Genomic DNA, 20,938 nt, shown 5'->3' with positions numbered 1-20,938 from the left:
CCTAAAATCATATTTGTTTGAACATTCAAGCCATCTACCAACTCCCGTTTGAATTCGACCGTATTAAAGTCGGCTTGACCTTGGGGTAAGCGGACTAGGTCGCTAACAATTCCCAAAATTTCCTTACGTTGAATGTATATCTCGGGTGATTCATCTGGTTTTTGTTCCTCCTGGTAATATGCCTTTGAAATGCTTCTGCCAGGCATTAATGCTTTTACACAGCTGGCAAGAAATCCTCCCAGACTTTGAACTCCATTAGTTGCATGAAGATCAATAGTTGCCCAAGTCTCCGGGTCTGAGGACTGTCTAGCAATTCGTTTTATGTCCTCTAGGGCAAACTCTGGGTGACGATTGGCCTCAAAAAGCCATGGCAAAACTGTTTCAGCATTTAAAGGGCCAAACTTCTTTGCTGCTGCTTGTAATTCATTAAATTTCATTGGGGCTACCTCGTCTATTTGATCAAATGTGGCTTGGCCACCATTCCGCCGTGTGCGGACTGATCTTCTGATTACAGGCTCTACTGGGTATGGAACTTCAGCATCACAGTCTTCTCCCATCTCTTCTAGCACTGCTTGTGTGTTTTCATCACAAATACTTTGGACTACTTCCCAGACTTCTTCCTCACAATCTACACGATTCGGGTCACATTCAGGGAATGAATCAAACCCTTCTACAACTGCAGAAATCAGTCCCCTTTTTACTGCTAAAGCGTTTTTCAGTTTCTGCATATGTTCCCGACATTTCTTGTGCTCCTGTCCTTCCACAGGTGGCTTGTGTCCTGTGATCACACGAATTGCCGCTTGAGTTTCTGCTATTTTATTCATTAAGGCAGATACTCTTTTTTCTGCTTGTTCTGCCGCTTCCCTCCAGATTTGGCAGTCTGTCTCCTTTTGCCTTAAGGCTGCGGAGTTCTGTAAATTTTGAGCCACTCTATCAAGATATTGGGCTTTGCTTAAATCCTGTTTGTCTTTCAAATCCTCAATTTGATTCTCTTGATCATTTATTTTAGCTTTACACTCTTGAAGTTTATTGTTTTGCTCTTGAAGAGTTAACCACAGTGTCCATACTCCAAATTTATCTAACTGCTTTTTGCTTTTGGTCAAGCTTTTCAGTTCCTTAAAGGTTAAGCTTGCAGCGTCCAAAGGATTATCTCCCTGGAACATTTCGGGTTTCAGAATGTCAACTTTCCCTTTTCTCTCTACCCATTTCTGCAGCGGGTCTTTTACATTTCTGTCTTTCTTCCTTCTCCAGATAGACACTTTAGCTTCCTGTGACTCTGGTTCAACGGATGTCTTATTCCCCATGTTGCTCTAATGGTTAAATTTCTACCGTTACACAATTGTTTGCTCTCTTTTCCCCTGGGTTTCTCTGTCAGTTCAAAGACATGCCCGCATTCTCCACCAATTCTGTTAGCTTTGCTCTATTAGCCAACAGTTTTACTATGCGAAAGGGGGGATCTTTAACATGTCTCCAACTGAATCAGAGTTTCCCAAATGAGAAGAGAGCAAGGATACAACACAGGCCTGGACATAAATTTCAGTAACTTTTATTTGAATCATTCTGCATAGGTTACATAGACTCTAAGTATCATGATACAGCATGGTCTTAGCATTGCAATAGCTTGATCAACAATACAGCAAGAATAAGACATAGTGAATCATCTTACCAATCCTGGAGATGTCCCAGAGATTCTCGTTGATGGAAAGAATGGGTGAGCACCTTACCCAACCTGAAAGGAAAAGGAGAGAGACAGCAAGGAGGTGTTCCTTCCTTTCTCTCCTCCTAGCTTCTTAGACTCCATGGTTTTCTTGCTCATTTTTATACTGTTTTGGCTTACATCAACCCATTCAAATTCACCAATGAGATTCCTCAGAGTCATTCCTGGCATTGGAAATCACCTAAAAATTGTAGCATTTGCAGATTTTGCGCTGAGTTGTGACATCTGTAAAACGATCAGGTCACTCTGATCCCTTAGTATTTGCTATCATTACTCATATGAATATCATGTATCAGCGAAAATCCCCTAGATCTTAACTTATTGCCATGTCTCCATTCAAAGTTCATTTAGACTCCATTTTGTTTGGTTCAGTATATCTTTGGTTCCTTATGATTGAGGATTATGTGATTGATATATGCATGGTGATTGCTGAGTTATTTCATGTAGAGATATAGTGAGATTGATTGAGCTGTGAATATATGGATATATGCATGCATGTGTATATGTTTTCCAGTAATGCAATCATGTAACTAGTGTCAGTGTGATGTTACAGCCAAGACAGTGTCTCTAAGTGTCTCTGAATGGTTTGAGCTGAGTCTGAAATCGGTCAGTCAGTGATTCTTTTCCTAAAACCAAAAGCTCTTTAAAAGAATCTTTCTTGCTGTGGATTTTCCTCATGTTCCTTTCTTTAATTGTGTTCCCATGATTTAGTGTGTGCATAGTGTCTTCCTTCTTTGGACATAAGAATAGATGTATGAATTACTGTGTTTTAACGTCTTTGAATCTTAAAAGAGAGAAAAGTTATCCGTTTAAAGTAAACCTCTGAGTTTTTGGTCTGTCAGCCCCTCCTTTTCTGCTAGGTTTCTGTGACACTGAGCGTGATCAGGTTCTGGCTGACTGACAAGATACTGACCTGCTATCGATTTTTGCTTCTGTACACTGGCTAATGCAAACAGCAAAAGCAAACACTTCGTTCTTTCCCGTTCAGAATATGTCATATTGGAATTCGTCCAAATGAGCATAGCTGTGTGTGTCAAGTAAAATAGTCTGGTGCTTTCCATACTTAAAATGGATTCCAGGATCTTAGAAAATAGGCCGGTTTCACTCATACAGGAATACAACAATCTCTTCCACAAACTCTCCGTCAACTGCTTTCTTTCCCCCTCCTCTAGGGTTTTGAGTACAGCCGTTGTGGAAATCCTACTCGAGATTGCTTGGAAAAGGCTGTGGCAGCACTGGATGGTGCAAAGTATTGTAAGCTGTCAACATTTTCAATATAAAAAATGATTGATATATTGATGATGCTAATTGATAAATATGCCTTGACCTGGATAACCCAGGTGAGCCTGATCTCGTCAGATCTCAGAAGCTAAGCAGGGTCGGCCTTGGTTAGTAAGTGGATGGGTGACCTCCAATAAAGACCAGAGTTGCAGAGGCAGGCAATGGCAAACCACCTCCGTTAGTCTCTTGCCATGAAAACCCCACCAAGGATCACTGTAAGTCAACTCTGACTTGACGGCACTCTAATTGTATATATTGTGGCAATAGTGTCATGAAAAAGAAGCGCAAGATTCAAGTCCACTAACACCTTGAAAGCCAATGAGATTTTCCAGGGTATAGGCTTTCGAGAGTCAAGTTCCCTCCATCAGACAGAAGTAGGAACTGAGATCACTGAGCCCTTATATCCCAGTCAGAAGGGATGCTGCAAATCTGAGACGATCTTGAGGAAAAAAGCAGTAACACTGGATAGTTCTGATTCTGAGAGTGTTTTTAACAGTTATGTTCCTCTTGATAGGAAGTGCCACCCAGAGGCCCATGACAATGGCATAGTGACTTGGTATCCTATATTCTCTCCACTGAGAAAAGAAATTCCCCAAAAGACCCAGCCCCAAATTGCTGAGAGCGTAGCTACTGCACTGGAGACCAAAGCAGTTCCTAGGATTTAGTTTTACCACCATGTTATAATGTAATACAATGTAATAGATCTGCTACTCCAAGTATTCATGAATGGAGATCATGGAATTTGAAATTGTGCAAATATACGTATGGTGACCACCACAGAATGGGATCGTTCCATAGTCTGGAAGTGGTTCTAGATAAAGCCATTGTGCTCACTTTGAGTCAGAGTCCCTCATTTAATGCCAGGTTATGGCTAGGTAAACTGGAACGGGAAAATATTCGTAGCTAGTTATCCTTATAAAATAAGTAGATATGGCAGAACCTGTGTCTTTGAACATTGGTGGTATTTGCCGAAAACAAAAGGCAATTCTTTATTTTAAATAAAATTTTAATTTAAGTTTTCTTTATTTTCTTTCAGGTTTAGCGTTTGCTTCTGGGGTAGCAGCTACACTGAATATTGTATATCTGTTAAAAGCTGGAGATACTATTATTTGCACAGATGCTGTCTATGGAGGTAAGCCATGTACCTGTGTATGGTAGGTCTTGATTGTGCTAGAGGGGTGGAATCCAGAAGTCTCTTAAACATAGTTAGCTGGTTTGCACAGTTGGCCCATCACTTTTAGACTGTTGCGTAGAAACTGCCTTGTATGTCAACAACCATCGTGGGTCAGACACCAAAGATGTAGCTTTCATATCACCTCAAACATAGCACTTAAACAGAGTCATTTGACGCATCAAACTGTAAGTCAGTAATCAAAGTCAATCAGTCCTCAGTCTCATTGAATTCATTCTCACTCTTTGTCCCTTTTCTATTGCTTGTGCACCTCATAAAACAACCATGGGCCTTTTAACAACCTGGATAACGTTAATTATTTTTGGCCAGACAGAAACTGGATCTCCTTTACAAATTAATCTATACTTGCACATAAACACAAACTGCGTAGACTTTTCTGGAAACAGGTGGATTTTTATACTCTTTCTTTAGTTGTTTGACATTTGCTAGATTCGTGGACATTTTTTTCATACCATACCATTTACAAATTTGGGCTTTTGAAAATCAGTACTTTTGAAAGTTGAATTGCCTCCCGCCATTATTTTGCTGTAGCATTCCTTAGGCTCAAACTAGATGTTATGATTCTTAACAAGTCGGGTCCAAGTTGGCTGGACCTAACTCCTATTTGCTGGAGACACCTGGGGGATGGCCTTTTAATGAACCTCAGGGTCCAATTCTGCTTGGGACTGTTGTGTGGGAAGGAAGGGTTTCTGCTGCCTCCCCATGCCATTTTCCTGAGCTGAAGTGGCTTCAGGGGGCATTAATTGTCCTATTTTAGAACTACTTCTGCAGCCTGTTTCCCCCACTCCGAGGAACCCAGTCCTGACATAATGTCTTTTGTCATCATGTCTAGTTTAAACCTTAGATGCTGTTGGACTCAAACTGAATCCATTTTTCAGCTACTAATCCATTAGAATCGCTATACCTCTCACATGGCTTATCAGCTGTGTCCAGTGGGTATTCTCTGTGGGATCCAAACCACTTAATGCTGAGTCACTCTAAACCTGACTGCAACACGCTGCTTATCAATCCATGTATTAGGATGCTATTCCTAGAGGTTGCTGTCTGAGGTATGTTTTCGATGTGCCCAGAGACTGAACTAGCCCTAGCAACATCCGTATCATTTACAGTATCTATATATATAAAGACAAGTGTCCTAACTGACTCATCAATGCCCAGCCCAAACCCCTGGACCTGGAAACATGAAATTTGAGGAGAACATTGCTTTTATGATGTAAACAGCGACTAAGAAGAGATTTTAAGAAATTCACCCCTTAAGGGGGTAAAAAGGGGTAAAATGTGTTTTCCCAAAGGGATACAGCTTCCCTGTGTCTCTGGCAGGCTGCTGCCTGCTTGCACCCTTCTCTCTCTGCTTCGTCAGCTGTGGAAGTCTGCTGCCTGCTTGTGCCCCTACTTGCTGCCTGTTCGGCCACTCTTCCCTGATTAAGCCAACCTCCCTGTGGTCCTGGCTTTCCTGTGTGGTTGGCAGGCTGCTGCCTGCTTGCACTCCCCTCTCTCTGCTTCGTCAGCTGTGGAACTCTGTGTTCTGAGGTAAAAATCAGGTAAAGGAAACTGCAGACAGTTGAAGAAAGTTGGTAAAAGAATCCTGAATAGGGATTTTATATAAAAGTCAGTATGGCAACTGAATTTTTAAATGTTCATGGGGAGATGGTGCACAACCTTTTCTAGGGTCCATTTAGACTCACACCAAAAAATGTCACATACTCATAAGTATTATAACTGGATTTAAAGTAGTTAAATACCATAGCAAAGTACAGGTATCAAGCATCAATATATGTATTTCTCAACACAGCCTCACCTTCAGATAGTTAAATCCAGACTAGAGCCATGAACAGACAGGACAGATATTTCTACAAAACTGAAAAAGCCCTCTGTTTGCAGGAAAATTTGAGGGTTTTTAAAAAAATAGTAGAAGCTGCACCTGTACTTTCCCATCCTTCAGACCTTGGTTTCTATCAGTGAAAAGTGGGGAGGGCCCTTTCTAGGACTATTTTGGAGGGAGGTGCCAGGGCCAAGAGCAACGATCAGGCAACTTGCTGCCATGCAGTTTGCCTAACTTACCTAGGTGCAATGGTGGCACTGGCTACTGGACAATTTAATGCCATGTAATGTGCCTGCTCTCAACAACAACTTCCATGCAACTTGTATAACTTGGCCAGTAGCCACCACACAACTCACCTGAGTGATATGCTACTGCATAACTTTTGCAGCTTGGCCACACTTTTTTCCAGGGAGTGGCTGCCAGAGGAAGGAAAGCTGAGAACCAGTGTGATGCTGTGGTTAGATTAGGATTTCAGAGACCCAAGTTCAGATCCCACTCTGCCATAGAAGCTTGCTGGCCAGTCACTGTCTCTCAGCCTAATCTGCTTCACATGGTTGTAGTGAGGGTAAATGAGAGGAGAGGAGGATTATGTAAGTTGTTTTGGGTCCCCATAGGAGAGAAAGGTGGGATAAATGAAGTTTGGTGTAGTGGTTAAGAGCGATGGGACTCTAATCTAGAGGACCGGGTTTGATTCCTCACTCCCCTGCTTGAAGCCAGCTGGGTGACCTTGGGTCAGTCACAGCTCTCTGGAGCTCTTTCAACCGCATCCATCTCACAGGGTGATTGTTGTAGGCATAATAACATACATAGTAAACCGCTCTGAGTGGGTTTTAAGTTGTCCTGAAGGATGGTATATAAATCAAATGTCATTATTACTATTAGTATAAATAACAAATAAATCTGAAGACTGGAGGTGCAGATTAAAGATCGATTAGTTGATAAGTGGGAAGGAACGGAGGAAGCAGGGAAATGGGAAGAACATGGGGGGCTGCCGGGAGGAAATAAAGAGGAACTAGAAAGAGGAAATATGGGGGGAAATGAAGTGACTTGCATATGTTTTTATAAATTCCCCACTTGTTATATCTAAGTCTGGACATGCCCCAAATGTAGATTCTTGTGGCCATAGATTACAGCATATATCAGAATCCAGAGGGAAACCTGGACTCTTTGGAAAGGCCTTTATATACTATAGTAACAAGATTTACAGTGCAATCCTAACCCCTCAGGCAGCGCCATCGCTTGTGCGCCAGTGCAAATGGAGTGGTGCTGGACGGCACCCTGTTGACTTCTGCAGGATAGTTCTGCCGGCACCCGAGTGTGGCAAGATGAATTGCAGTGGCCCCTGGGAGGTCCCGCCCACCGTTCCCCTGACAACCCCGCACACACCAGCCAGTGGCCACACCCCTCCCCTCACATCCAGGCAAGGGAACAGCAGCAGCACAGCCAATGGGGAGGCTGCAATCCCCACTGCCTCCGCCACCTCCAATAGGCCCCTGTCAGATCTCTGTTGCCTGGAGAGCAGTTGTAATTTCGGGAGATCTCCAGCTACCACCTGGAGACTAGCGCAAAAAAGAGGAGTCCCCAAGGGAGAGTCAAAATTATTCAACTGTTTGTGTATATACTAAATGTTTACTGTATATCTTATTCATTGCAAACAATGCTTAATAAACATACACATGTTTAAACCAAAGCTCAAAGTCCTTGAAATTATTCACAAAAGCAAATAATGGCCTAATGGCCTAATAATGATAATAATGAAACAGTACAAAGCAATCAACACCTCCCCCATTAACATTATCCAAAATCAGACCAAATCATTTACAATACTGACCTCTGTAATCAACCTCTTAAACGCCACGCCCCTGAAGAAGGAATTTACGAAATCTGATGTGCAGCCGGCCCCGGATTGGGCGCACGGCCCGGATTTTACTTTTCAGCACTCCCATGATCAATGGAATATAAACCTCGGACCACTTGGACACAGGATTGCTTTTGGTTTAAACATGTGTATGTTTATTAAGCATTGTTTGCAATGAATAAGATATACAGTAAACATTAAGTATATACACAAACAGTTGAATAATTTTGACTCTCCCTTGGGGACTCCTCTTTTTTGCGCTAGTTATTTACGGGAGAGGCCATTCATTTTTTTTTTTTTTACCACCTGGAGACTGGCAACCCTAATTAGTCCCCAGGTTCCGGAGAAGCAGGTGGGGGGGAGGCGGGGCCAGCAATGAGAGACAGGAACGCCCATTGGGAACCACAAGGGAGGCCAGGAGGCTGTTTGGAAACGAGGGGAATGAAAAGTGCACTCAGATTTGCTGCCGCGTAACGTGAACACATAAGTGCATCTCTACAAAGTGAGAGCGGGGGCCGAACCTTGACATCCATGTCCCAGTACTGGGGAGATGCCCCCCCAGAGTGAACTGACAGACCCTCCCCATGCCAAGCCCATCCCTGCTTCCACAAACACCCCCCCCACCCCCTGGCAGCAGCTTTCCACCTGCACCCCGTCTTCCTGGCTTATCAGATGCCATCCGCTCAGCCTATCAGAGAATGAAAGTCCTCAGTGGCTCCCCCCTCCCCACAGACATTCATGGGCCACAGTTCAATTCCCACCCCTCTGCCTGATGTTACATTGGGGGAGGAAGGGGGTGGGGAGGCTGAACAGGGTGCTGCTTGATATATTTGTGGCGATGTGCGAGTGGAAATGTGTGACAGGGTGTTTAGGGAGAGGCTAATGACAATGTCAGTCAGACATGCAAACACAGAAGTTTGTTGTTTTTCAACTTGTTTTATTGAACTGGAAAAAGTGCCATTGTTTATAGGCTGGAAAGGGAGCCAAGGCATTTCACGCAGCCTTCCTTCTGCACTCCCAGGAGTGAGGCTGAGATGTGGACTGCTGTGAGATATTGCTTCCTGGGCTGGATCCGAATGTCACTCGCAGAGGATTACGGGGTGGGAGTGGGTGGAGGAAGCAGACATGTTTGGTCGGTCATCTCCCAGACGGGTCACGACATGCCTGCGAGAGAAAGACACACGTGGGCTTTGCCCTGTCCATGGCCGAGGCAAAGCCTGCACTCCAACATCTGAGAAGATGCACATAGTAGAGAGCGGCAGCGGCAGGGACTAGCTGATGCGAGACCCTCTGGCGAGGATGCGCTCTGCTTTGGGGTGCTTTTACCTTTAAGGGAGAAAACGAGCAGGTAGTTACAAACACCTGGTCAAGAGTAGTTTTCTGGGCAACTGCCTCTGGGGCAGGCAGGGGCTGCTGCCACCGTCCTCTCCCCCATCACAGCTAGCGGTCAGGTGAGTTCAGGTGATGGGGCGGCCAGCGCAAATCAGCCAGCCAGCTTAGCCACCGCCCCATCGCCTTCTTACTAGTAAGTGCTACCTTGCCTCTTACTGAGATGGAACTTCAGAGTAAGATAACCTGCAAGGAAACATGAGTGGCTATTGTTAGTAGCTATTGTTTGCCCTTCTTCCCTTCAGCGAGTGCAAAGTTCTCCCACTTTTCTCGCAAAGTCCCAAAGTGCACTCCATGCCTGCCACTGTGAGCACCCTCTCTCCCGCCTTGTGTTCAAAGTGCCCGCGGCAGACCGCAAACGGACAGAGCTTTCAGCCGTGTGTTGACTTACCTGAGGGCGCAGACAGCATGGGCGGATGTTTTGTAGAGTGCGTCTGCAGGTGATTGGGTGTGAGGAGGGGGGCTCATCCACACCAGAAGCACACGCGGATTGGCCCCCATGATAGTTCCCATCCTATGCTCCTTCAGGCCATGGGGGCAGGGCAGGGTGCTCGGAGAGGGGGCCGTGTTTTCCCCATTCAGTGGGCGCCTATGGGCTATGCCTTGTTCTTTCGTGGCGTAGCTCTTTTGCGCTGCTGTGGGCGTTCCCGCTTCTGGAAGGGCTTAGGGAACGAACTAACTCTGGCCCCACCCTCCGCCCCACCCCCTCCTGTGCTGATGCAGGGCCCTATGCCGCTTCCCCACCTCTGCCTGGCCACCTCTCGCTCGCGGCAGCGCCAGCCCACCAGCAGTGCTGCGCCTTGTGCCAACCCCGACGGAAGGGCATTTATGCTCACATAGGAGCCAGTTCCGCTGTCGTAAGCCTTAGTTCGGTTCCTATTCAGTTTCCCCACCCCCGTTAGGATTTCACTGCCCGATAATCTCTTGCAGTTCTAAATTATCAGATAAGCATATGGAGTGCGTTGGCATGTAAATATGCATTCTGTTAAAGTGATGCATATTAGACAATATGCAAAATAGAGAATTTGACGCTCCTTATTATATCAATATTAGCTGTTTCAAACTTCCGCTTACATCTCAAAGTTGTTGGCTGATATTTCAGGAATTGTTATTTTATTTGTTTGAAAGATGTATAGGCCAGTTTTTGTAATTAAATTATTCTTTATCTTTAAGTCTTACAATCTTAAAAAAACAGTTTAAAGCTCAACAAAGAATAAAATGTTTGAGGAGTAATAAAAGTAGAGGGCAAAATAATGAAACAATTGGATACAGATAAAGCTAGAATCATATAATTTGAAATAGCATAAATCGAAGCAAGCAAGCAAGCAAGCTGCATTTCTAGGCATACTTACTAGGGGTTAAATCCTAATAAGACCTTGTAATATAATATTTAGGATCAGGCTGTAATACTGCTTTCTGGCTTACATGGAAGTAAGATTCATGGAAAGCAGCAAGGTTTTCTATCAACAGGATTCAGAATGCAGACTTTAAGCTTCATGCTTTCTACATCCCAAATCCTTTTTATCTTCAAAAAGATAAATCCATATCAGTCATTTTATGTGCTCAGTTTTTCCCATAATGAAATTAGTTTAGTGGACCATATCTATGTTTCTTCCTGTCCTTAGGTACTGGATATTTCCAGAGGATAGCATCAGAGATGGGTCTGAAGGCGGTTTTTGTTGATTGTACCAAACTGGAATGTCTCAAAGCTGCAATCACACCAGAGACTAAGGTGACAAAGAAATGCTTGTAAAGCAGTTTTTGCAACATGCTTGGAATGACTTTATTTAATTCCCTTTGTAAACACTATTCATTGCACAATGGCATGCAAGTTAAGTGATATAGGGCACTTATTTTTACTGGCTATGTTGGAGTTAGTATAAGAAATAAGCAAGACTGTATACTACATCTGTAGCCATTGCCTTTTTTGGCAAATGGTCAGCAGATTTTTGTCAATCTGAGCATATTGGGCATGAATTTAATGCACAAATGAATCAGAACTGGAACCTGTGGCCAAACTTCAGAAGTTTTAAATAGGATGGAGAGGTGGAGCAGGCTGCTTTAAATCCTGGCCAGCAGCCAGCCTCGTTCTTTAGAATAGCTTAGATGGGTACATGAGATTCCTACACAAATCCATAAAAATGTTCAACAAACAATGACTGGTAACTTCTTAGATTCTGGAAGGAGCCTTCCCATAATGTCCCTGCAAGGTTTTCTGAAAGGAGAAGGAAGAACTTTCAGTGACTGAAAGGCCTTAATGGATGGAACTTGTCACTATTTTTCTGGAGCATGCCATGTTCTTCAGGCCATCATGTACCTCTCCTACAGCCAGGCTCACTTCTGTTTATCATGCAAATTGCATCCTGCCTGTGTCTCTGCCTCCTTTTGTTTCCAGCCAGCTATGCTATGGGGCTGTAAACTACCTTAGGGTTTATGTTACAGTGCCTGTTCCTCTGAGAGTCCCTCTGCTGTAAAGGGGCTTTTTTGTCCCTGGTGAGCACCTATTAGAAACTTACTGCTCAGTGATAGCAGAGTGACATCTGTTATTTGCTATAATATGTGTGTCGGAGAGTTTTTCTTATCTTTACTGCAGTGTTATAAGCAGTTTTTGCCCATTCTTGTTGTGTTTGCTAGGACAATCCAGGAAGTCTGAGCCTATGGAGGCTGTTTGAATAGAGTCCATGGCAGCCAGTTTTCCTCCTGTCTCATATTTTCATCAGTCCTGGAGGACCTCTGTCATTGGTAGATCAGCTCTCAGTCTTCTTGAGGTTCCTCCTTCCCCTCACTCAGCATGCAGAGCTATCCTTTGTAGGCATGTGGGATAGTTGAAAAAAATGATGCCGCCACATTATATATGTATGACTTCTTGAAAGGTTTTCTATGTATGTTTTTACCCTTGTTTCTAAAAAAAGCCTACAATGCCTACAATGCCATTCGCAGAATCCTAGAATTTGAAGGGACAGGACAGCTATCTTCTACAACCACCTGCAACCATATACAAGCCTTCCAAAAATTTAACTATATAGGCCACTTTGAAGTATTTTAGAACTCAGGAATTTTGGAAGTCTTATTTCTGTGAAAGCCCTTGTGATATATGGAATAATTTATTTGCTATAATAGAGGAAAAGGGGGTGTATAAAATCTTAACCCTCCTTGTGAAGGCTGTCCACCATCCTGTTTTAAATGTGTATGGATTTTTATTGTATTTTAATGTGTTGATTTATTGTATTTTGTATTTTAATATGTTGTCATCCGCCCTGAGCCCGCTTGTGGGGAGGGCAGAATAGAAATTTGAAATAAATAAATAAATAAAATTTGTTAAGGGATATAGTAATGAAATACCCTGACTTGGATAGCCCAGGGGAGCCTGATCTCGTCAGTTCTCAGAAGCTAAGCAGGGTCAGCCTTGGTTAGTAATTGGTTGGGAGACCTCCAACAAAGACCAGGGCTGCAGATGCAGGCAATAGCAAACCACTTCTATTAGTCTCTTGCCATAAAAACCCCACCGGGTGTGTGTGTGTCACTATAATTCAGCTATGACTTGAGGGCACTCTCCACCATAGTAAAGACACATGAGTGTGTCTGTACACAAGAGCAAGGAAGAGGAAGAGATCTAGAATATATAAATGCTATAACTGTTCAATTTATTACCTTTACTAACAACTTATCCTCTCAAAATAACAGCTTGTCTGGATCGAAACTCCCACAAATCCAGTGATGAAAGTGATTGATATTCAAGGGTGTGCAGATATTGTCCATAAGCATAAAGGCATTCTCTTAGCAGTTGATAATACTTTTATGTCCACATATTTCCAGGTAAGCCGATTGCCCAGAGCTATACTAAAATTTGATGTAGTGGCTAAGAGCACGGGACTCTAATCTGGAGAACCGGGTTTGATTCCCCACTCCTCCACTTGAAGCCAGCTGGGTGACCTTGGGTCTGTCACAGCTCTCCAGAGCTCTCAGCCCCACCCACCTCACAGAGTGTTTGTTGTGGGGATAATAATAACATATTTTGTAAACCATTCTGAGTGGGCATTGTCCTGAAGGGCGGTATATAAATCAAATGTTGTTGTTGTTATAAATGCCCCAGGCACCAACAATTTTTGGTTTTAAAAAGATTATTGAAGGAAGAAATCTTTTTTCTGTTTAAATCTACTGGCTCTGGTGTTAAATGCTGGATGGGTGGTTGGCATTTCATCAATGTAGACACAATTCTGACTGCATTTCCAAATGTTGTGAAATGGAACTGGTTAGACATTCTTGGCATTCAAAGACTTATGGCATGAAAAACTCTTAAAAGATGTAACTGTAATGTTATATCTCTCCATGTTTCCCAGGCATCTTGAAACACAGGGTGGCAAACTGGTCAAGCCCAATCGAGCTTCCAAACTCTTGGTAGATGCAGGAGCCGAGGAGCTCAATGAGGCATGCATATTTTGCCATACTGTTACCTGGAATGGTCTCCTTGTGAGATGGCCCACCTAACTGTTAGAACAAAGACTCCAACGGTCAGTTCCTGGAATTAACAAAAGTTTTGATTAACTTGATTGGTAGTTGCTGGGGCGTATGAAAGAGAATGCAGAATTTGCTCTAGCGCTGCACAAAGGGGCAATTTGCTAATGAAGTCCACTGGAGCTAAGTTGATGAATTTAGTTGGAGAATATACCTTCCCAGGAATGAATTTATAAATACTTATGAATGCCATTTGATTAGCTCCTCTATCAAGGACAGGAGATCTCATCACGAGAGGAGGGAAAGGGATGTGTTAAGTAGGGATGACTCTGCGAGACCTTTGTTGCGCTGGATTCCTTAGGGCCTGGGAAGCCTGTACATTCAATCACCACTGACCACTCCGCATTCCCATGTAGCATTCCATTTATGCCTGAGCCTCCTGGGTGGGACTCAGCAGTGGTTAGCTGGAGGTCCTCTAGCTGCAATACAAGCTGCTATTTTAAATCCAGAGGCCTGGTGATTTTATATCACAAGCAGCCATGTTAAAATGGCTGTTAAAGATGGCGGAGGCTGGGCCGACTGCTTACAATATTGTGTTTTAAGATGCCTGGGAAACAAGGAAGGATCCAGAGAAGTGGTTGGCTGGGGGCAGCCTCAGGCAGCACCCTCTATGTTCTGCTGAGCTGGCTCCATTGTAAGAAACAGAGGTATTCATATTGCTTGCCTTGTTAAATAAAACGTGAGAGGGTTTTAAAAAAACATCTTTTTTTCTGATTTAAAGGGCAACTAGAATTCCTAGCAACTAGAATTGCTGAGAAGCTGCAGCCCCCAGCATCACTACTAGGTTCTCTCCCTTGCCTGTGTTTCCCTTGAGTCATTTCCACCTGTCCTTTGTTTATCCCTTACCTGCCAACCAACCCTGGAGCCAGAGCTGTAATATCACATCTCTCCATGTTTCCCAGGCATCTTGAAAGACAGGGTGGCAAACTAGTCGAGCCCAATCGAGCTTCCAAACTCTTGCTAGATGCAAGAGCCAAAGGAGCTCTATTAGACATGGATGGTTTGCCATACTGTGTTTTAACATGCCTGGGAAACAAGGAAGGATCCAGAGAAGTGGGTGGCTGAGGGTGGCCTCAGGCAACACTTTCCACTGTGTTCTGCCATGCTGGCTTCATTGTAAGAAACAGAGGTATTCATATTGCTTGCCTTGTTAAATAAAACTTGAGACGGTTTTTAAAAAACATCTTTTTTTCTGATTTAAAGGGCAACTAGAATTCCATTCATTCTTTTTTCTTAGGACCCAGAACAAACAAAATACAGGGTTTAAAGGTGTAAAGAGTCAGTAATTTAGGAAAACAGGAAGAGCTGCCATGGTTAATAACACTGCTGCACTAACAGAGCCCTTGGAAAAGAGGAGGGCAGTAAAATGGAAGGACTTTATTTCATAGAATGAGAAGGCTGAAGATGACGTGGGCCCATAGTCCAGTCCATTCTCCTACCCTAATCCTCTAGGACCAAACATTCCTAGCAGATTAGCCTATAGAATAGCATCTGATGGTTCAAAGTGCCATGATGAGCTGCAAGCAGAAAGCAGAAGAGAAGAAAATTTGCCATGACATGATTTCCCTATTCTTAGGGAAATCATTGTTTTTTAAAAAGGACAGAAACTAATGTTGAATTAAGCAGATTATACCACATACCCTATGAAAATGTAAGGAAACTCCAAGATTTAAGGAGCAGGTTCTCCTGAAGAAAACTTTCTTTCTGATATGAAATAAAGTATGAGATTTGGGCTTTAGGCATCCAAGGAAGGCGGGAATTCTATGTTACTAAAAATGTGGTGTTGATGGCACTCTCTACTTTTTTTCCTCCCTTTCCTCTGTAATATGGAATATGGGTGATAAAACTGAATTATATGTTTCTTTGCCTCTGCTTCAGGTAAGTGGCTACTGGTTGGCTAGGGAAAAACCAATGGTGTCATGTATGATTTACCTGGTATGAAGGTCCAAGAACAGTCCTGTGTGCCTTCCTTACAGGCTCTTTCACCGGCAAAATTACAATCACTCAAATGTGACATCAGCTCGCTTACTTTCTTGTCCACGTTTATATTCCACCCTTCAGTCGAAGAGCTCAGCATACGCAGAGATGTCCCATTTTATCTTCATTGCAAACTAGCAAGGAAGCAAAGGCACAGGTAATAGCTTGCCTAAAGCCATCCAGCAAGTTATACTGTTGAGTGAGGATTTAGATGTGGACTGGAAAGACCAGAGTTCATTTGCAACTCTGTTGAAATCTGCTTATTTCTGAGGGAACAATCTTGGGATGAATCCCAGATGTGAAGATGGCAGATGAAGGACTGAGTTTCAGTTTTGCATGCTTCTCAGCAAGATTAGGATTCAGATCCTTCTCCCACTTTTGTCTCCTCACCATGTTTTATGTCTATGCCCCCTTAAAACTTTAAAGCAAGAATTATTACTGCTCATTCTCTCGGGAGAGCATTGTCGAGATTGTGGAAATGATGTCCCTGGACACTTTCCCAGGGATGATGGCTTTGGTTTCTTTGTAACAGAAACTTTGGGCACACTCTACTTTAAAGAACTATTAGTCAAGTTATTTATTAATTTAGCAAATTTTAATGCTTCCTTTCCAAGGAACTTGCCCAGGAGATTCTTCTCCCTCCTTATCTTTACAACAACCCAGTGAGGTAGGTTAGGCTGAGAGAGAGCGACTAGCTTAGGGTCATCCACTGAGCTTCATGGCTGAACAGAGATTTGAACCCAGGTCTGTGTGGTCCAGTTCAGCAGTGCTAACCGCCACCTCATCTCCAATGTATAGTTCCTATTGATTCTTTCAACAGGAAATGAATGGATTCTTCTATCTGGTTTCATCCATTTGCTGTCCTTCTGTTTCAGCGTCCTTTGTCTCTGGGGGCAGACATCTGTATGTACTCAGCAACTAAGTACATGAACGGTACGTGTCTGCACATGCAAAGCGTTCACGTTATCTTGATTTTTTAAATAGCATTATAAACTGCATTTCTTGACTCTTTCATGCCAATTATTCCTGTTTTATAGTGATGTTCATAAAAGCACGAAGCAACTGCCTTTCTCCCAATATATTATATGTCCAGACTGGCTCCCCTTTGAAGTGTCTTTAATTAACAGTAAATCTACAAGGCAGTAGTTTATTTGCACAACGTCTTGTTGAATTAGGAGCATCTTCCTTTTTGCTTTCTCAGTCCTGGTCCAGGAGGGAAAGTCTTATTTGAAAGGCTTTTGTGTTTAGGGCAGTAATTTGGACTATTTTCCATTGAACAGCACACTCCTCTAGTGAACCACAAGCTACTTTTGGAACTCCCATCAATTTCAAGTGTGGCTTGCCATGTTATGTAATGGCTCTTTAAGAAGCACAAGACTGGAACACCTCAGGTGTACGGAACTAGTTGAAGGGTGTGCTTACCAGAGCCAGGCTCATAGGTCACAGCTTGCCAGGTTTTTTGGTACTGCTCTTTAGATTATATGTGTATATATTTATTAGGATTTTTCTAGCTGAGACAAATATAAGCAAGCACAAAACAAAAAATAAGGCATTGGGTCACAGGACAATTGTGCATGCAATCGAATAAAGAAGAATATTTAAGCATGGCTAATAAATCGTGGGAATTACAACGCTAAGCCTATTTTAAATTTCAAGTGAAAACTGTTTGAAGCACTTGACCATTTTTCAAAGAATTGATCTAGATCTGAGTAACTTTTCACACATGGTAACTTCTCCATCAGAGTAACTTCTCTATCAGTGGGTTATTCTGCACCGTCTTGTACCTGGATTCAAACAAAGCCTTGTGGCTGTTCTTAAATTCCTAAACAAAAAATAATCTATTACACAAGTTTATTTGATGTCTCCTATTTTCACATAGTGTTTTATATCAGAGGAGCATTTTGCCAAAATTAAACAAAATCAAGTGGATCCTACCAGTCTTACTAAACTTGCAGTACAGTCAAAAGTTGGTTGGGATAAATCCCCACTAAATAGCTTCAAGGAGAACTGCTTAGGATTACTTTCTTGGAATCGGGCATATAGCTGCCTGCAGCACCTGCCTGGCCCTATAATGCCCAGAATGCCCTGTCCCTTTCGCAGAAGCTTAATGTGTGGAAATGGACAGCTGAAGCTTTTCATGGCATCACCTGGTACATAATATCTTTAAAGGGACTGGGCATTATTCTGCAGGCCTGTTGGCACACCAATATGGCCCTGACCATGACTTCAATGGAAGCAGTTCAGAAAAGATGGCAACACTCAGAACAAATCTTGGTGTGGCTTAAAATCACACTTGTGTAGAGCTATAACAAAATAAGCTTGTGTGTTCTGTTTAACTAGAGCAAATTGCTATTTCATTTACTTCCTTGTGTCTTCAGGTCACAGTGATGTTGTAATGGGACTGGTGTCAGTAAATGACAATGATCTCTATGAGAGGCTCAAATTTTTACAATACTGTGAGTATAAATCAAAGTCGGAAAGCGGTGAATGGGCTGAAGCATGCTGAAAAGTGTGTGATGCATGAATCTGTTTAGCCAGTCTCAGAAACACACTTGCATTGTTTGGGATGTAGAGTTTGTGCCTGAAGCTTATCTGGCTTTTCAAACACCTCCAGTAAAAGAGTTCCACTACTGCTTCAGGCAGCTTTCTCCTTTCTTGCATTAAAGCTATTTTACTTAATATTTAATCTGAACCAATGTTTCATCATAAAACAATCTCTTCCTGTGGGATGTTAGACCCTGTTACCTATTGGGTTTTTGATGGTGCTGTGCCTTTGGGGAGGGGTGTGTGAGGGACAGAAAGGGAATAATAAGAGTCCCTTCTAAGAATCCCAAGATTCAGTGCACTTCTCTTACTCTAGACATGTCAATGTACCCCAATCTTTCTCTGTATTAGTGGTGCGTCACATAACAGGGCAGTGCTAAGCAGAGTTACACCCTTTGAAATCCATTTAAGTTAATGGGCTTAGAAGGGTGTAACGCTGCAGTGAAAAAATGTACTTGGAGGCAGGGCTCATTTTGAGGGGGAATGAGCAGGAACACAGTTCCAGTAGTTCTCCATAGAGGTCACATGTCAGGTGGCCCCGCTCACCGGATTTTTGGCCATTTTGGGCCCGTTTTGGCCAGGATTAGGCCCAAAATGGCCAGGATTGGGCCTCTTATGGGTGGTGGATCACTCTCCCGCTCAGCAGCATCCCAATTCTGACCATTTTTGGCCAGTTTCCAGCCATTTTTAGCCCCTTTTTGCCATTTTGGGCCCAATTTCAGCCCTGAATGGCCAGGATTGGGTCTAAAACAGCCAGGAAAAGTGAGATCAGGGGTGTGTGGCATATGCAAATCAGTTATGCCAATGACACACTTCCAGTGATGTCAAGGGAAGTGGCATATGCTAATGCGTTATGCTAATGAGTTATGCTAATGAGTTCCTGCAGCTCTTTTTCTGTGAAATGACCCCTGCTTGGAGGGCAGTATATTTTGCTGCATATGTTATTTAAAATCTGTCTTATGCTCAAAGTGCATCACAGTGATGCGGTCCATCTAGCACACAATATATATGAGTGGAGCTAGAGGTGCGCCACATCCTGGACCCGGACAGGGAGTTCAGCAACTCAGGTGAAGTAAGTGAGCTGGAAAAACTGTTCCTTAAAATGAAGCAAGCAAAAGTTAACTGATGATAATCTTTAGGCAACATAGACTGCCATGCTTTTAAAATCTGTATTAAATATCATTAGTCCAGATGATTCATATTCCCTGTGAATGGAAGGGGCTGGTGCTGGGCTTCCGTATTTCCCTCTGGGCCTAAAGAAGGTGCTGAGGTCCAGGCTTATGCAGCCCACATTTGGTTCATACCTCCAGACTTGAGGGTCCCAGTCCAAGCCATGGAATCCTTCAGTTTCAGTGCCGTATTGATTCTGCAGTTCATCTTTCAGATTAAAACTCTGCTAAGGTTTGATATTCTGGTCCTGAGAATATACTTGGCATGCATTTAGAACTGTTTTATCAAGTCCTTCTTGTTTAGAGTAAACTCATAAGGCTTAAAGCAGATAAGAGAGCGTTGTTTCTGTTTCTTATGTAGCCCTTGGAGCAGTTCCATCCCCTTTTGATGCCTATCTTTGCAATCGGGGCTTAAAGACACTGTCAATCCGCATGAAACAACATTTCCGCAATGCACTGGTGATTGCTCGATACCTTGAGTCAGATCCCAGGGTGGAAAGGGTCCTTTTCCCTGGTAAGTTGATCTTGCAGAATTTGGCAGTGACTTCCTTGAAAAAACAATGCCACTGGCTGTAATTACACAATTCTTCGCCAGCACAAGCTGGAGAAGTCCAGACAAGTAGAAAGATTCCGCTAACGTGCAACTCATTCTGGAGCCTGATACGACCAAATTAGGCGAGAAACAACAGATCCCGGCAATGGGCTTCTTCCATGGCCACCCAATATATTGTTACCCAAATTCCTATACTTGTGAAGACTCTATAATCAAGCAAAGGTGTCCCCTTGGTAGCATGGAACAAACATGTGTATTGGGGGCGGGAGGGAGAGGATATTTAAAACAATATTTTGGGATCTTCAACCAGTGTATACTGAGGTCCAGATTCAGTATGCCACACAAAAGAATGAGGGGAAATAAGCATTCTTAATACACAAGGGGGAAACAAAGGGGAAGAATCAAAGATGTAGAAGCCTGATCTCAGTGAGAAGAGGGGAGGATATTTTTGCAGTGGTGAAGAAGCGTCAAGACTTGAAAATTGACAAGGCAGGGAAGAAAGTGCAGGAAGGCAGGTCCGAGAGAGAGGCCAACCATATAGTTGGGATAACTGGCGGACCTCCAAACAGGCTACAAAAGTTGGAGTTGAGGGATAACTGTTTATATCTTTTCTGCCAAAATTGAGTAGGGGAAGAAAGATTGGAATCTGAATGGGAGAGTGATAAAGATTGCATGCTACAAATCCAGTCTTGCAAAGGAAGTATTGTTAATATTGTGAAAGGGAATTTTTCCTGGTTTGCATAGAGGAAAATGAGCAATAAGCAAAAGCAAGGAAGGACTAACAGAGCAAAATAAAAGTATGCTCCCTTGAGCAGGTTAGAAAAGGTGGAATCATGGCTGGGTGATTGATAAAATTAGGGACGGGCAGGAGAGTTCCTCCTCAATCATTAAGATATTGGGGGGGTGGGCTGGCTGGAAATC

At 43.1% G+C, this 20,938-nt stretch overlaps 1 protein-coding gene across 1 annotated transcript in view; it reads left to right on the top strand.

Annotated features, from left to right (window-relative positions):
- The window catches only part of LOC129329652 (cystathionine gamma-lyase-like), an 86,975-nt gene that overhangs the window by 48,370 nt on the left and 17,667 nt on the right, over positions 1–20,938 (top strand). The window contains exons 2-8 of the mRNA XM_054979179.1: positions 2,890–2,971; positions 4,035–4,130; positions 10,885–10,991; positions 12,944–13,075; positions 16,627–16,684; positions 18,130–18,207; positions 19,826–19,978. Coding sequence (XP_054835154.1) covers positions 2,890–2,971; positions 4,035–4,130; positions 10,885–10,991; positions 12,944–13,075; positions 16,627–16,684; positions 18,130–18,207; positions 19,826–19,978 — 706 coding nt within the window. The remainder of the gene's footprint in view (positions 1–2,889; positions 2,972–4,034; positions 4,131–10,884; positions 10,992–12,943; positions 13,076–16,626; positions 16,685–18,129; positions 18,208–19,825; positions 19,979–20,938) is intronic.

This window comes from Eublepharis macularius, chromosome 5, assembly GCF_028583425.1.
Source record: "Eublepharis macularius isolate TG4126 chromosome 5, MPM_Emac_v1.0, whole genome shotgun sequence".
NCBI lineage: Eukaryota > Metazoa > Chordata > Lepidosauria > Squamata > Eublepharidae > Eublepharis > Eublepharis macularius.
Note: the sequence above shows the minus strand (reverse complement) of the source record. Positions and strands in the feature narration are given on the sequence as shown.